The sequence below is a fragment of the Topomyia yanbarensis genome, chromosome 2 (assembly GCF_030247195.1).
Source record: "Topomyia yanbarensis strain Yona2022 chromosome 2, ASM3024719v1, whole genome shotgun sequence".
In the NCBI taxonomy this organism is placed as follows: domain Eukaryota; kingdom Metazoa; phylum Arthropoda; class Insecta; order Diptera; family Culicidae; genus Topomyia; species Topomyia yanbarensis.
In genome coordinates this window covers 336,271,219-336,289,548 of record NC_080671.1, presented here as the reverse complement: position 1 = coordinate 336,289,548, position 18,330 = coordinate 336,271,219, and the positions used below count along the sequence as shown (strand labels likewise).

Genomic DNA, 18,330 nt, shown 5'->3' with positions numbered 1-18,330 from the left:
AATTGTCTCCCATACAGGGATTTACTTCTAGAATCACTTTTCCTGCAAGTATGAAATAGCATATATTTCGTTTAATGGAGGTTCAAAGAAAGCAAATTGGCATTGAAATAATTAGAAACTACAAAAAGTTCTTCGGTAATATCGGAGATAATTGTTTGACATTCTGTTCTTGAATAGAACAAAGATGTATCACTAGAAAATAGTCCAGGTGTACCTTTAAGTCTCAATGTATGTAGATTTGAAATTGTTAATAGATTTGAATGAGCTCACAGAGTCTTGAATTGCAACAAATTGTTTCCTGTTGCACAAATAGTCACGTATAATCTCATTAGCTATTTCTCTAATTCCATCGTAGAAGTACATCAATAGTTCAAAGTGTCAAATGTCTTTTTCAAGTCAAGAAACAAAGCTCCCACTACTTTTTTTCTCATCAATATTTGCTATTAGTCCACAATCTCAGTAATAGCTGTTGTAGTGCTGCACGCCTTCCTGAAATCGTACTGATAGTTGTAAATCACATAATGAAGAAATCCATAACCTTGATAACTGAAGGTTTTAAAAATTTTGCTGAAGACTGAGAGTGTAGATATTGGCCTATAATTGGAAGGTATCGCCGACTTAAAACGCTGGAACAAATTTGGCAATTTTTAAATAATTAGGTTAAATTCCTGTTGAAAAGAATTCTTCGAACTCTTGAACAAAAATGTGAGCAAAGGGTTCAGCATTTCCTTTGATTACACTGGCTAGTATGTTATCAGAACCTCGACTTTTGTTGGAGTTTAAATTGTATGTTAAGAGGGCAAAAATATTCTTATTTTTTTTTAAATAATTTTTTATCTACCTAATTGTTAGTGTTGAACCTCTAAAAAGGTCTCCCGCAATCTCGGTGGCCACTCTGAACTTCTTTTGTTTTAAACGGCCATGCATTCCACGCGCGTATTTGCTATAACATAGGCAGATTTCATCCTAACGGCAAAATTTTTCGAAAAACTAGCAGCGATAAAAATACAGTGTAAACAATACACTCTAAACTACTTCTACCCAAATTTTCAAGAGAAGATACCCCATGGGTCATTTTCAACAGCATTTCGTGATGCAATTTGATGTGGGACACCCTTTAATAGCGTTTTTCTCTAAACAGCTTTTTCAATTTTTTCAAATTGGCGAACACGATAACTCAAAAACTAATGACTAAAAAATGAATTGACTTGATTTTTTTCATGAGAATGCCCAATATGTATAGCCTGTCGATGACCTACAGAAAACTGAATACAATTATTTTTCTCCCTTTCATTTTGAATAAAAATGAGCGAATTTTATAGTAAAATATGAGATTTTTCGGTTTTCATGAAGCCATTTTCCGAAACTCGAACTTTTTTCCATTTTTTTTTTGTGGTTCATTGAGTGGTTAACTACAAGTCTAAGCTTTACAAATCTTATTGCATTTCCTATGTCAGACAATTTTATCAAGAGTTATCGCCGCGGCGCTCCTCGAGTCGGAAATGGTTGGACGTCTACTCTTGGAACGCTAGTATGTGTGGCTCTGTGTGACCAAAAATATTTTTTTTTGTGCACAATGAATGTATAAAGCGATCCTAACATTACACAAAAGATCTATTGTTGCCTTACCTTCAAAATCGTAAAACAAAATAACTTTCGTTTTAAGCACATTATACCAGATGCTCCCCTTAAGGTTATTTTGTATCGCGATTTTGAAGGCAAGCTAACAATGGATCTTTTGTGTAATATCAAGATCTATTTATACATTCATTGAGTACTAAAAAAAATATTTTCAGTCACGCAGAGCCACGCATACGAGCGTTCCAAGAGTAGACGTCCAACCATTTACACATCGAGGAACGCCGCGGCGAACACGATAACTCTTGATAAAATTGTCTGACCTAGGAAATTCAATAAGATTGTTAAAGTTTAGACTTGTAGTTACTCAATGAACCACAAAAAAATGGAAAAAAGTTCGAGTTTCGGAAAATAGCTTCATGAAAACCGAAAAATCTTATATTTTACGTAAAATTCGCTCTTTTTTCTTCAATAGGGAGAAAAAAATTTTATTCTGTTTTCTGCGGTTCATCAACAGGCTACACACATTGTGCATTCTCATAAAAAAAATCAAGTCGATTGTTTTTGAGTTATCGTATTCGCCAATTTGAAAAACGCGGTTCCGAGAAAAACGCTATTAAAGGGTGTCCCACATCAAATTGCATCACGGAAAAACGCTGTAGAAAATAACCCATTGGGTATTTTCTCTTGAAAATTGTAGTTTAGAGTGTATTGTTTTCACTGTATTTTTATCGCTGTCAGTTTTTTGAAAATTGTTGCTGATAAATTGAAATCTGTGTGTGTTATAGAAAATACGCGCGAGGAATGCATGGCTGTTTAAAACAAAAGAAGTTCAGTGTGACCACCGAGATTGCGGGAGACCATTCTAGAGGTTCAATACTAACAATTAAGCGGATAAAACAGAAGTTGATTTTTTTTTGCACGCTGCACCAGACATCCCCCTTAATATTAGGACTTCATTTATATCAGCTATATTGGAAAAGAAGTCATTGACGGACTAGTACGGAACCGGAAACTGGTTCGAATCAGGGAACTGGTCCTGATCTAGACTGAGCTAGCTCGGGTCCATGTACTGGTCCGAATCCGTGGTCTGTCCCGGACTCGGGGTATGGGTCTGGGCCTAGATCATCAATCAAGCATCGTATCGATTTTAATTTTTTTTACTATCCAACCTAACCAATAAAATCCGTAATTTCAGCTGGTTTCTGCCAATATCGGGGCAGATTGCAGCCTTATTTTCGGTAGAAATCCGCCAGAATTCTGGTTGGTTTGACTCGATACTACTACTGTCGACCGAATTATCGTGCATAGGAATAGAGCCGAGATTAACTCTTAAACACTGGGATGAGTTTGTTGCATATTTTTGATACAGTGAATCAATTTTCAATCGGAACACGGTTATATTTAGAGGAATAGTTGCACTATCAAATGAACATGGAGAAATAGGAATACAAGTGGCCAATCCGAAGAGATTGCCGAAAATTTACTGTACACCTCGTGTTTTCTAAAGATGATTCTGATTTTGTGTTTATGAATGAAAACGGGTGAAAACTTCAATTTTTTCGCTTAAAATCGTACAGAAATGCTTTAATTGCTTTAACTGATATTGTCGCTTACATTGCGGGATGTTAGGTTAGCGTAAACTCCGGAGTCTGGTTCCGGAGGACTAGTTCAAATTTAGAGGTCATTTCCATCATGCGACACATCAAATCACATTTCCTCGACGAAATAAGACTGACGGAAGAGTAAGGACGTCATTTTAGACGCACATGGCCATTTCAACATTAGCTCCGAAACTGCGGTGGCCAGTTTCGGAGCACCAGTTCAGATTTACAGGCCATTCCTATCAAGCGACACATCAAATTACACTTTCTCGGCAAGATAAGACTGATAGGAAGAGCAAGGAGGCCATTTTGGACACATATGACAATTTCATCATTAGTTCCGGAACTCCGGTGTCCGGTTCCGAAGGACCAGTGCTGATTTAGAGGTCATTTACATCATGCGATACGCCACTTCACACTTTCTCGACAAAATAAGATTTATGGAAGAGCAAAGGTGGTGGTCAGCTATTTTCGTCCGCGTCCCTATACCTATCTATTTTATAAGGTGTTATCTTTAAAAATGAACTATCTTGGTTATGCAATTAATTTCGCTGATCTTATTTTATTGCAAATAATTAAGTAGGTTGTATTTTATTATATTCAGAATTGCACATATTTTGTCGCATGTAATTTTAAATGTTCTTTGATTTGATGGCATTGTAAGGGAACACGTATCCGCCGGTTGATGCTAATCGAGTTCACATTTCTTTGGACTGATTAAACTAATTTCTTTGTTTGTTTAATGTGAGTGGAATACGCATGTCTTGTCTGAGTGAAATGATGACTGTTGATTCATATATTAGAAGTTGAGAATTGGCATTTCGTCAAAAGAATCAGAGGCTATTTACCAATTTGCAGCAGTTATATCAATACGAAGAAAATATGGTCGGTGTTGGATCAGACTGGACTAAGTCGCAAAACCTTGAAAAATAAGATAATCATAGCACTGGATGAAGGATTTCTTCAGCTACATTTGACTTTTAGTTGATTTGAAATATGTGTTGTCCGGTCTGACTTGACACCGACTATATGTTTTATTGTCGTATTCATTGACTTACTTTTAGACTCATTAATTTATTTAATGAAATCAAATTAATTAATTGTTCTCATTGTATCGAATACTTTCAACTTGTCATATTTCTTCATGAGTATAAAAATATTTTAACTTGATTACTTGGTTACTTTCTTTTCGTTCTTATTGCTCTAGTAATTAGAGTAAAAATTAGCATCATCGGTTGCATATTCGATATACAAAGCTAGTCGTTTCAGGTATTTCGGTAGTGCTTATTTTATACCGTTTAGAATGTGCTTCAGTTAGCTTAACAACGCGCGCGAATAATGATAACATAAAATCGGCACCTTATTCAATTGTTCGCGGAGAAAGAAACCAATATATAATTGTATCAAATTATATACACGATAAATAATACTTGTATTATGAAATCTTCAATTACATACGTGTTGCCATATCTATATCGACCAATGTCTCGAAGCACTAAAGGTAATCGCTTTTCATGGTATTGTCGTGATTCGCCGGAATAAAGAAACAAGGAATAATGAAATCGTGAACATACCGTTAGATTTAATTAAAAATGAGCAACACTCCCGACTGTCGGCAGTCCGGAGCTGAAGTTGCTTTTTTACGAACCGATAATTTCCAAATTAATTCAACAAACGATAAATTTATCATAAATTCTCGGCAGCCAGTTGCCCAGAGCAATAAGCACATGATAACACTTCTGAAAGTTGCATAGATTGTATCACTTATCAAGGTGAATCCAGCTTTGTGTGACTCTTTACCCCATCCTACTAACAAAAAGTCCTTCCCGTGGCAAACGTGAAGATGAAAAGGTTTACACGGTCTTCATAACAACGTATGCTGTACTAACATTCCTTTCCTTCCCCGATGACTGTAAGGGCGTGGCCGGCACCGTTATTGACATTGCAAAGTATAAAACTCTCGAAACGTCCTTTCTGAGAATGGATAGCTACTCCCAGACCCCATTCGTTGATTCCTTGTACAATTTCGCTTGTTCTGGTCAATCACTACGAATTATACGGTCATCATGCTCATGCAAAATAAGATTTATGGAAGAGAAAAGAGCTGTGATTTAATATGCCGCATGATGGAAATAACCTCTAAGTCGAAATTGGTCCACCGCAACCAGACACCGAAGTTCCAAAATGGCATCTTTGCTCTTATGTCAGCCTTATTTCGTCGATGAAGTGTGATCTGATGTGCCGCATGATGGAAATGGCCTCTAAATCGTAATTGGTCCTCCGAAACCGGACACCGGGGCTCCAGAATTGATGTTGAAATGGTCATGTGTGTTCAAAATGGTCTCTTTGCCCTTCCATCAGTCTTATCTTCTCGAGAAATTGTGATTTGATGTGTCGCATGGCGGAAATGACCTACGAATCTGAACTAGTTCTCCAGTACCGGACATCGGAGTTTCCGGTAACCAAACATCCGGCAAGGTAAGCGGTAATGTCCGTTAAAGCAACTGAAACATTCTTGTATGATTTCAAGGGAAAATTGAAGTTTTCACCCGTTTTCATTCATAAACATTAAAATCAGATGGGTTTCTTTAGAAAATACGAGGTGTACAGTATATTTTCGGCAAATCTTTTATTAACTTGGTTTGCCTTTGTAGATTAGGGCATAGTAAAAAAAATTTTTTTGAATTCTCGTAGGCCCCCCTCTCATATTGTGACAAATGTCAAAGTAAGCTCATATGCCAAATTTCACATCATTTGGACAATTTTAGACCCCCGCCCGCTTCGCTTGAAATTTTTTGAAATTGGTACTATAGGAAAATATAGAGGAAAAATACATTAAATGCTAGAACTTTTGAAATAGCAATCAGAAAATTACAATTTATATCTCTTTTAAAAGAAAATAATCTTAGTATTTGAACGAAGATATTTTTGTTTCTAGGAAAATAGGGTCATTTTGGCCCCAAAATCCCATATTTTTAATGATTTTTCTGCTCCTTGATGCAAATCATACATATTTTGTAGTTTTTCTAATGTGAAAAAATCTCAAAAATCGATCGGAACTTTTTTGACCTTAGTCTGAATACGGGAAGTTGGGGTTAAATGGCCTTTTGTCATTCATATTAAACTTCATCAATTTCTCTTGCATATATCTCTATTATTCTTTACTCAATTTTCATAAACTATACCTTGTTGAACGTGGAAAATCCTTAGGATTATAACAAAAATAGACTCGTTACCGGTAAAATTCAGGAACATCAAATTATCTGACATATAGTGTCGATTTCACATTTTTATCATAAAATCGCACATATTAACTCCATTTAACAACAAAATTCTTATTTAATTTACTACTTTTAGTGTAAAATATGCGTAAAGATCACATGAGAAAAGTTTCATTCCTGGAAAAATAGGGGAAGCTGAGATATTAGGACAAATAATAAAAAAAATTAGATTTGTAGTGTAAATATCAAAAAAATTGATGTTTTTGAATTTTACCTCTAACGTTTTTATTTTTGTTTTATTCCTCAGAATTTTATACGTTAAATAAGTTTCATTTTATGAAAATTGATTGAAGAATAATAGAGATATATGCATAAGAAAATGATAAAATTTAATATGAATGACAAAACGCCCTATAACCCCAACTTCTCGTATTCGGACTAAGGTCAAAAGGGTTCCGTTCGATTTCTGAGATCTTTTCACATTAGAAAAACTACAAAATATGTATAATTTGCATCACGGAGCAGACAAATCATTAAAAATGCAGGATTTCGGGACCAATACGACCCAGTACCCTATTTTCCCCTATTTTCCTAGAAACAAAAATATCTTCATTCAAATACTAAGATTATTTCCTTTCAAAAGAGGCATAAATTGTAATTTTCTGATTGCTACTTCAAAAGTTCTAGCATTTAATGTATTTTTCCTCCATATTTTCCCATAGTACCAATTTCAAAAAATTTCAAGCAAAGTGGGCGGGAGTCTAAAATTGTCCAAATGATGTCAAATTTGGCATACTTTGACATTTGTCACAATATGAGAGGGGGGCCTTTGAGAATTCGATTTTTTTTTTTTGCGATGCCCTATTGTAGATGATCAATTCTGTGCCTTTCCCGAGCATTTGAAAATTATATCATCGAAAATCAAATGAATCATATCATAGTAAAATTGTTCTCATTCATTTGTTATACCATACATTTTGTCACACTGCTATACTGCCGTTCTACGCATATTTGTCCCATGTTCTACAGGATTCCCTATATACATGGAACAATTATGCGTATAACGGCAGTATATGTATTTTCGGTCAAACAATCTTTTACCTGGGATGGTAAAAACAAACAACAATCTGTGCAAATATTACAGATTTCAGATGGAAATTTTTGATAAAGATCGGAAAATCGCGCATGGTGGCTAGACATGCTGCATTTTCAATGTAACCGTGGTCGAGTCCTGTATGGGGACCATTCATAACGCGTAACGCTTTTTGATGGTGAGGGGGTATGACAAACAGTGACATGTTGTGACATATGGAGGAGGGATATTAACCCTCCAGAAGTCGCCCTCATGGCCCACGAGAAGCTGCTGGTGCCCTAAGACGATTTCGCCGGAAGGTTAAGCTAGAACGTCATGTAACATGTTTTTACTGAAGAAAAAGACATATAATGCCTTTAGGATCCAAATTTTCTAAACAAGTGTTCTATATCCTGTTATCCCGTATCATTGTGAGGGATGAAATATTTTACTCCAAATATTTTCAGTAGAACATTCCAATGCAACAAAACTAGCACTCGACCCAGCCACCATAACTACATATGATTACAATCAGCAATTTTCAAACCTGTCGAAATACTTCATTCTAGAAGCCGACGTCGATATGCTTACCACCGTAGCGGTTGAATTGTTTTGAAAACCACCGATCGGAATCAACTTACGAGCTAATGATAGTAAGAAATGATGCATCGACTTACACTTACCGTACGGTTTACTCCCAGGAGGCTGCAGTGCGTTCGACTGGGGTAACGATTGATCGCTCTGGCCACCCCGCGCGTTCGTGAGCGATGGAAACTCGGACAGGTCGAGCAGGGGAGGCGTACCCGTGTCCGCCGTGCCGTTGTCAAACACACTATGGAAATTGTTGATGCTATTCCCGCTTTGAGATCCATATCCTCGTGGCTGCATGAACGAGACCATGTTAGACTGCAACATGAGAGAAAACAAGAAAAAATTGACCATTACTAAACGACATTCGACAAAACGATCCCCACAAGATCGGTTTCTAAATTAATAGATAGCACGTGTGCGTCTATCAACTTCAATCTAATTGCGCAGTTTGGGAGTTAAAAATATTTACTTTATTTATCATTGCCCGATAAATGCCGAGTGAGTGACCGTCCAACGCACATTCATTCTGACCGTAAATCATGAATGGTTCCTAAACAGTGCCTGCTATAATTAAAGTAACTACGTTTGGCCGTACTGCATTGTTACCTTATTTACCGCCAATGTTTTCATTTTTGCGTCCGAACAGTTAAGAGTACTAAAAAGAAGATGAGATAACACCGTGTGTTGTTTACACCAGTTTTTTTTTTATTTCGCTAGCGCTTCTTCGTACGTGCTTCTTTTCACTACACACTTCCAGCTTTATGTTTCCCTTATAGCTTATCTTCAGTTCGCCATCATACAACCCGAAACGGACTGACAGGAACTGGTTTTGCTGGTGGTGTTCTATATAGAACCGCTCAACGGAGAAGACATTCGCTGAATGATGGACAACACTCGATAAAGTCACTGCGAATACTAAGACAACTTATGTTTTTTTTCGGTGGAACAGACAATCATTCAGCAGCACTGCCAAGCGGGATTCGCGACCTATTGTAGCTTTGAGCATGTTTATGATGAAGTAAATTTCTTTCACCTTTCGATACTAGTAACGTTGGAAACCGTACCGCATGGACTAAAACTGTATTCTGTTCTTGGTGGTCGTGTTTTCGGCTGCATACAACAAAAATGAATCATGCTACCTTGAAATAATAATAATAGAATCACCAAACACCATATAATTTTTTTGAACACTTGAACAATCTAGCGTTGTAAACCATGAACGGGAAAGTCCGGCTCTAGTTGACGATGTTTTCAATTTACATTCTTGCTGTAGGTAGTTCGTGCAAAATAAAGCACATTGCATTGAAAAGTGCATATTATTGGCTACATCTCAGAATTTTATCAAGGCCTTTTATGAATTTCACCTCGGCAATTTCACTTTGACGCATAATCCATATTCTGAATCAAGTTTTCTAAATCTGCTTTCAAAGACACTCAAGTGAAAGAATTTAAAATGTATTATCGACTTCATACTAGTGAACAGTTATGTTATTATGTGCAGTAAACTATATGAACCGTAAAAAAGCATCTTTAATTATTGGGTACGATCATATTCAGCTAAAGAAGATCAAATCCAACTTTGAAATACATGGTCAAAAACACAGTAAAATCGCAATCAACAGGGTACAGTAGCCTCTTTACGCATGGGCACACTGGGCTAAGGCCAGGGGCCTTGGAATTTAAAGGGCCTAACACTGAGGTTGGGTGTAAATCCATACTAAATCCTGCATTTGAAAAAATGTCCACTATTTTTTTTACACTAGTATGATGGTAAAAATAACATAAAATTGAATTGATATCATTTATAGTGCACAGCTTACCTTTGTATTGTTTCATCAATATCCAAATGCCTCTAAACGATGAATCGGTGGCGGAGAATCACACATTGGTTCGTATTCCATGTGATCAAACGTCGAAAAAGTTTGTGCCGTCCTACGCATTCCAAAAGTGTTACAAAATCAACTTAATCACCACTAAACTGTAAAAAGGAACGACCCAATTCTTTTGAAAACAATTCTGCTCCGGAATTAAAATTACTTAAATTTTAGGACCTCGCTCAAATGCACCGAAACTTTTAGCTACTGCCCTCACGAAGGAAGGCTGGGATTAAATTTAGACCCGGTTAGATGAACAGCAGTCAGGCTTCCCAAGCAAAACCGAACATCATAATTACAGTAAGTAGAAATTATATTTTGATATCAGCATCATATTAATATCTTATTTTGATCACAGTTTATATTTGTCAAATATAACATCAAAGTTTGAGCTCATTTTGCTGTCTCTGTATTTCTAAGAACATTTTTTTTCGAGAGTTGTCCTACTGAAATGTTCAGGGCTCCCAGTCAGAACCACTCACTACAATTGCAGACGAGACGTAAAATGTCACCCACTAAAACACTGCTTAAGGCCAATTGCAGCGGCCCGTGATTCTGAATGTGATATTCATTGAACGGTTCAGATATGTGCGGGCGTAGGAACTTCGCGATCGCGTGTATCATCGCGAAGGGATTGAGCGTTTGTACGTTAACATGTTCGATCGCGTGTGCATTTGTATGCAGACTAACGTGCTTGTAACTTCGCGTGTATAAATTCTATTTTATAACCGTGTTTCCTTTCGCATATTCGCTGTGCTCTTGGATGATCGCGCGCAGACCGTGAATCTGACACTTAATTTTCGGTATACGGTTCAGATGTTAGAAGAAAGTGAGTTTTTCCATATCACTAGAGGTAACTCATGTTGCTGTGGAACTTGTTGTATATGACCTTAATTTTTTATTGGTCAAACTGAATGTATGGACATAAGATTTCCGAACATCACCTATTCATGATCGCGCGAGCACGGACGTTTGTGGGTTCGCGCTTGAAACCGCGTTTGTAACTTCGTAAGTACTACAACGTTCACCTATTACCGGAGTGTCATCAAGTTTGCGCAGTCGAGGGCGTAGGTGTGCGTAGATGATCGCGAAGGGCTTAAACGTTCGAATTTTAACGTGTTTATCGTGTGCACTAGCATGTACACCCGAAACACGAACCGCACTATTTACATGCAGACAGGCATGATACTAATGAGAATTTTGCATTGTAACTGGTATAATGCAATGAAGTGACCGATTCATGATCGCACGAGCGCGGGAGTTTGCAGGTTCATGCTTGAGACCGCGTTTGAAAATTTATAAGCGCTGAAACATTTACCTTATCACAGGGATGTTATCATGCTTACAAGATCGCAGGTGTAGGCGTCCGTGGATAATTGCTTTGTCTTTTAAACGCTGGTAATTTGTTTGTTCTTGAAACGCTGACGTGAAACTGAAACGTCATTTTAGTGTGTTGTTCAGATGCTGAAAGAGAGGAGTTCTTCCATTTCACTAGACTTCCCGGTCATGTCACCATGGATCGTGTTGTTTAGTGAATATGAGCGTCATGATTTGAATGGTCCCTCTGACGGCGTGAGTCTAGGCCAGGGATGCTAACAGTACCGGTAAACTACATTTATCCGGTGCATTTACATTTGCACAAGCCGTACAGCCCGCTACAGCGACACATCACTACTGCTCTTGCCAGACCGGTAGCCAAACCGAGTACACTTTTTCGTATAGCAGTAAAATACATTTTGCTTTGCTGCTGTACTCCGACTGCTCGGTGAGATTGTGGCGTAGTAAAGTTTGTTCTCTCGCTTTATACACTTTTCTCTGCATAGTCAAAGGGAGATGCCCCGCACAGGAAAGCGTTCATGCCGGTCGTGGCGTAAATGAACCGCATTCATTGTCATCGTTTGTGCTTAAAAATATTGAATAGATTAACAATATTAAAAAGGACAGATAAGCTGTACCGCTCGCGTCTGGTGGCTGTACTGGGGGCAGTATTTTTTGTCATGTTACTGCTTTGCATACAGGCTACTGTATAGCGCTGGGCGTCCTGCACTAGCGAACGACAGCAGCGTCGCATGAGAAAGGAGATTGTAGGCAGAAATATTACAGCCGTGGAAAAGGTAGGTATTTTGCATCCTTGCTCTAGGGTACTAAGACCGAGGGCAGGGTAGCGGTGGGTTAATGCTTAACCCATTATTGCCCAACCTGCTATATATAGTAGGTGCTAAGAATAACTCATATTACTTAAGGAATAACGCAGAACAGTCATTATCAATGAGTTAATATTGTTCATATACTCTTACAGAATACGTTTAGAGAAATTAGAGTGGTTAAACCGGTGTTTATGTTTTGTTTTTATTCAATATTCCCTTAAGGGGTTACACATTTTTGTCATGATGAAAAAAATCGAATTTATGTAAATTAGATATTCTCAAACTACATACGCTGAGGAAAATTTTCTCAAAATTTCATTAAGATCGGAATACTAAAACATGAGTTACAGCGATTCATAGACCGCTACCCATTGACTACTCGTAGGCGGTGCGTAGTATTTGATACGCTAGACCGTTGACTCGCTGCAGCGACAGTAAAACTCGATTATCTCGGAATTGTATTTTGTTGAAAAGTTCATTCGCGGCGACCACGATATCTCAGGAATTAATTAATCGATCAATCTGAAATTTTCACTGGTTGTTCCTTATTATATCAGCTACTCTTAGTAGGAAATTAATTTCACTGGAATGACCACATCATTTTTTCCAATCGGAAAACTCAATTTGTGCTGCGTGTGAAAAATAAGTTGGGCAATAATGGGTTAAGATCGCGTTTGTAAGTTTATAAGTGCTACAACGTCCACTTAATTACCAGTGTGTTTCAATGTTGGTGGGGGGACGGGCATAGCGTAGTTGGTAAATCGATTGCCTCTTGTACGCAGCTCACCTGGGTTCGATTCTCAACTCCGCACATAGGGTTAGAGATTTTTCCAAGAAGAGATTTCTCTAACTCGAAAAGAGGCGAATGACCTTAAGGGTAAAACCTCTATAATCAAAATAAAAAAGGTTGGTGGGATCGCGAGCGTAAGATATGATTGTAATTGCATGTTCGCGTTTGTGATCTTGTTTGTGTTATCGCGAAGGCTACGAGCGTTTGTACGTACGTGAGAGAATATGCAATAAATTGCGATATTGTGAATCTAATTTAGGATATAATAATAAAAGAAATCATGACATGCCGAATACAGAAAAAAGTTGCAGATTAATTTTGAAGTAGAAAAAAGAACACATGTAACATGTAATCAAACTACTTTAATTCGTCTAAATGCCAGCAAATGATGTACATTTACCATTAAGTTAAAATTTCATCACGCTATGCTGACCGAGAATGGATGATTCGCATGCTTCGGTAAATTATTTGTGCTTTAATTTATGCAATCCGATCTTCCCGAATGAGTAGTGAAAAATAAGTTGGGCAATAATGGGTTAAGATCGCGTTTGTAAGTTTATAAGTGCTACAACGTCCACTTAATTACCAGTGTGTTTCAATGTTGGTGGGGGACGGGCATAGCGTAGTTGGTAAATCGATTGCCTCTTGTACGCAGCTCACCTGGGTTCGATTCTCAACTCCGCACATAGGGTTAGAGATTTTTCCAAGAAGAGATTTCTCTAACTCGAAAAGAGGCGAATGACCTTAAGGGTAAAACCTCTATAATCAAAATAAAAAAGGTTGGTGGGATCGCGGGCGTAAGATATGATTGTAATTGCATGTTCGCGTTTGTGATCTTGTTTGTGTTATCGCGAAGGCTACGAGCGTTTGTACGTACGTGAGAGAATATGCAATAAATTGCGATATTGTGAATCTAATTTAGGATATAATAATAAAAGAAATCATGACATGCCGAATAAAGAAAAAAGTTGCAGATTAATTTTGAAGTAGAAAAAAGAACACATGTAACATGTAATCAAACTACTTTAATTCGTCTAAATGCCAGCAAATGATGTACATTTACCATTAAGTTAAAATTTCATCACGCTATGCTGACCGAGAATGGATGATTCACATGCTTCGGTAAATTATTTGTGCTTTAATTTATGCAATCCGATCTTCCCGAATGAGTAGAATCGAACACCAGAAGGATTACCCACTATTCTATCATATACGCCAGTGCATCCATTCCCTGATCCAACTGTCACAAATGCTCAGACGAACACATACACAGGTAAACGTACCATTAGCACATAACCATTGTACATATTAAATTATACATTTATTAAATTAATTTGATTAGCCTGTGCACGATGATGAAGTCAACCGATAAATCGACACACAATGACCCCCACTGCGAGCCTTGTCCACCAACACCGCCATTAAACTGTGGAACAATGTGTGCAAACAAGGCCCACAGCAAAAGTCAATCCACGTCGACCCGCCAGTCGGCCACGTTAGGGTGCACAGGCTAATAGTTGAGCGTTAGTTAGGGCTGGTGCAGAGTATGAAAAAATACAAAACATAAATACAAAATATAAGGGCTTATGGCCTATCGGTCTTGTCGATGCACCACTATCGAGGCGTAATGCAATAACCATATTATATAGCAATTGTCTGTCAGAGGTTCTTTAGTACTGATGCACGCAATGTGCTTGATGATGTTTGCAATACTATCAAACCCTTCAATCTAGGGGAGGGGTTTTTTCCAATACTTTCATTTCATGAATTTCATTCGCTTTGTTTATTTTATTCATTTTAGATAGATCACTAATTTTATTAACTAAACAAATAGATCATTTCAATTTAAACATTTTTTTCATTCGGCATTCTTTATATTCATTTGACCTCATTTTATCTATTTTATTCGTTTCATTCTTTAAACTCATTCTGATCTGTTTCTTAATTTCATGCATTTCATTCGTACTATTTATTTAACTTATTTTATTCACTTTTTATGTTATGCATATTTTTCATGCATTTATTCATTTTTTCCATCATTTCACTTTCTTCATTTTAATAATCTGACTACTTTTTTCGGGCATTCATTTTATTCATTTATTCCGAAAATATTAATTAGACCATTTAAATGAATTCGATTAATATTATAACTTTTCTAATATCGTTTAATTTTCCATTGAAATAAGTTTATTGTGTTTATTTTTGTACTTTTTATTCATTTGATTATTTATTTTCTCATTTTGTCTATTTTATTCATTCTATTCGTTCCACAAACCCCTACATGCCCATATTGTTCATTAACAAGAACGTTTTCAAACAGCTGTAACTCTGGGGTTAGACAAGATATCCTCGCAACAACAAGTATGGCTAATAATTACTATCTTTTATTTGAGCCTTAACAGTCACAAGAATTATCCGTAGAACTAAAGTGGTGTCAGAAACATTTTCAGTTATCGGTGAAGAATTATATTCGTTGATTTAAAATATTTTTGAAAACTGTACATCATATCAATTTAGACTGTCTTCGACTACATGTTCAACCCACTTGAACTATTGAAAATTTTGCAGAAGGTGTGTATTGAGTGCAGCTTCTAGGACTGCTAGAGAAGCACCTATTTTGGTCAAAACAGATTATTCGTGTTTCTTTAATCCAATACATTTAAGGAAAAACGGTTTTGGAACCCTATATGCACTAGGAAAAAGTTGGACAACAAAGGGATAATTCTGTTCAATCATTCCTTTTATTCATTTCATCCAATCTGTTAGTTTGAAACATTTTATTTTATTCTAATAATTTTATAACTTTTTTATTATAATTTTCATTTGAGCTGAACGAATTTGCTTTATTTATTCTATTAATTTAATTCATATTAACCATTCTACCCATTTTATAAATTTGATAACATTATTATAAACAAAATCTTGGTTTTTGTTATGCAAACAAAGCGAAAATTTCTGTTTTGACCAAATGAACACATAAAGGCATAATACCTAACACAATTAAAGTTAGTGTTTAAATTTAGCTCATTTCTCACCAGAAAACGTCATAAAATCTGGTGCACTTTTTCAAAAGATAGTGATATTATAATCAACTCATTCTCAGATGGAGTTTAGTGTGTGCGTGAAGTGTGTTTCATTTTTGTGGAGAACATGATAGGAATATTAATTATTATACATAAACTATTTCAGTCTTTAAACTTTACCTCAAAAAATATATTAAACACACACAGCAGAACACACTGTGCAATGGAAGAATACAAGAGCAGTAGAAACAGAAACAGAAGAAACCCGAATCTGTTCAACCTTGACAGTTATCAATCACCACTCGGCAGATTACTTCAACGAAATACATCCTGCACCACGAAAAGTGTTATTATCACATTATTGTTGATGACATATCACCTTGGGTTGATGCGTGGTACGGTAACCGTTAGATACTCCCGACTTTAATCTGTTTTGTGCGGGCTACAAACACAAGTTGATATCAGTAGCGATAATCTAGGTTCGTTGTTTTTTATGTTTACAATTCGCTTTTCCCGCGCATATACAACCAGTGTTTTTGTAGATTTTAGTATTGTAGGTAAAGGGATCTTATCAATGGAATGGAAGACATATGACTGGTTTTGCTGATACAAAGGTTGTTCATCTTTTCTCAACGGGAATCTATGGCGACGTGTAAAAATGTAATCGGTTTCATTATACAACTGGATTAGCTGCTGAAACTCGTTGTGTATTCTCATTATTAGTGCATACACCCAAACTAGAAATCTCTTGCATTCTTGCACGAGTTCTTGGTATTTTCACAAGTCATAGTGCCTTGCGTTTTTGCAACCATGCTTTCTGACCAACACCATCATATACTTGTGGCTTATACTATACAGGTTGCAGCATGGAAATTTACGACCTCTAATATCTTGATACCTGATTTTGAAATAGTATAGTCGACATCGATCCAATTTAGTCACACATTGACTCTATATTTAATCCACCATATTTTTATAATTTCTTTCATTTTCATCAAGGAGCATTCTTACATTGCATGCTGTAGGAGTTCCTAGATTTTTCTCACATTGCCACAGAATTAGCCAAATGGCCATTTGGGCACGGTACCAAAAATTGTCATTTAAATTCCAAATGTATGATTTGTGGTGTTGATTAATTTAATTAATGTTAATTAAACGACGTTTGTACGGTTAAAGAAATCATATAAAGTTTCAAATGTGGAAATTTTCGCGGAAATTATGAATCGAATTTTTGGGCAATTTGAGAAAAAAAATTAGAAATTCTGGTACATCTCAACACAAACAACAACAAAAATTATCTAGTTCATAAGATGCCTTCAACAAAACATGTGTAAGCGTGTTCTACCGTTGCACAATAGAAATACAACTTCTGTACGAACAACGCTGTTCTAGCTCAGTCACACCATCCTGCAATGGTGTCAGCTTATTCTTCAGTGGCAGGTAACGCGGCAAAATAACCGATGACTACCACTCCTAAATTTTTATCTCCACACAACGCTTTCTTTGCTCCAATCGATCTAGATAGCATCACCTAAGTAGAACTTTTTTTGCAGCAATCAATGTTTCAATTGACGACTGCAATGCTAGATTCTGCCTCCATGTTTTAAGCCTGTAAAACTCAGTGGAAGTTTGCAAATAAAAATCTAATGAGTGCAAAGTTAAATTTAATGACTTTAAATAATCATTTAAATTCATTAAATTGGAGCACTATATCATTTAAAATGCGCGAAGATGAATTGTTCAGCGTCTAAAGGGTACATAATGTGCATATTGTCGTTGTAACCAAAACTTTTTTCAAACCAAATATTAACCTTCCGGAAGTCGCGCTAGTGTACTGAGTGCACACTGCTCTGAAAACCCAAGCGAAATCGTCTTAGCGCACCAGCGGCTGCTCGTTCAGTGGGCCATTTGCGCGACTTACGGAGGGTTAAATTGGAAAGTAACCCTAATTTGATCGAATTGTTGGATTAGGTGGAGGAGCCGCATTTTACCCTTTTTGACACCAAGGTGATCGAGAGTTCGAGTATTGAAATTGAAGCCGATCTTGCAATCATCGATGATCAGCGTATTTGCCTTTTCAGTGCACTGGTGAGAAAACTCAATTCTTGGAAGAAAAATTAGAAAAAAAAACTCACAATAAATCAGTCGAAGGTATTTATATTAGGTGATTTTAACGCTAAACACCGATCCTGGCAAAATCCTCAAAGTAATTACATTGTGAAACTACTTTTTTATGATTACTCTGCTGGTTATTATTCTATAGGGTATACATTAATTTGGTTTTGGCAGATCAAAGTCACATTTGTACCTAATTGATTACACATGTTGACTTTGATTCGGATCACTTTCCGGTTTCCCAAGAAACTGTTACCAATCCCTTTAGTTCAGTGTTTAACAAAGCACATTGGGAAAGGTACAAAGCTTATATAC

At 36.6% G+C, this 18,330-nt stretch overlaps 1 protein-coding gene across 3 annotated transcripts in view; it reads right to left on the bottom strand.

The window, feature by feature from the left end:
* Positions 1–18,330, bottom strand: part of LOC131684023 (regulator of gene activity) — a 101,588-nt gene that overhangs the window by 17,237 nt on the left and 66,021 nt on the right. For 2 of the 3 annotated variants that reach the window (XM_058966490.1, XM_058966491.1), the window contains exon 4: positions 8,153–8,381. In XM_058966490.1, coding sequence (XP_058822473.1) covers positions 8,153–8,381 — 229 coding nt within the window. The remainder of the gene's footprint in view (positions 1–8,152; positions 8,382–18,330) is intronic. The other variant, XM_058966492.1, reaches the window with a different exon arrangement.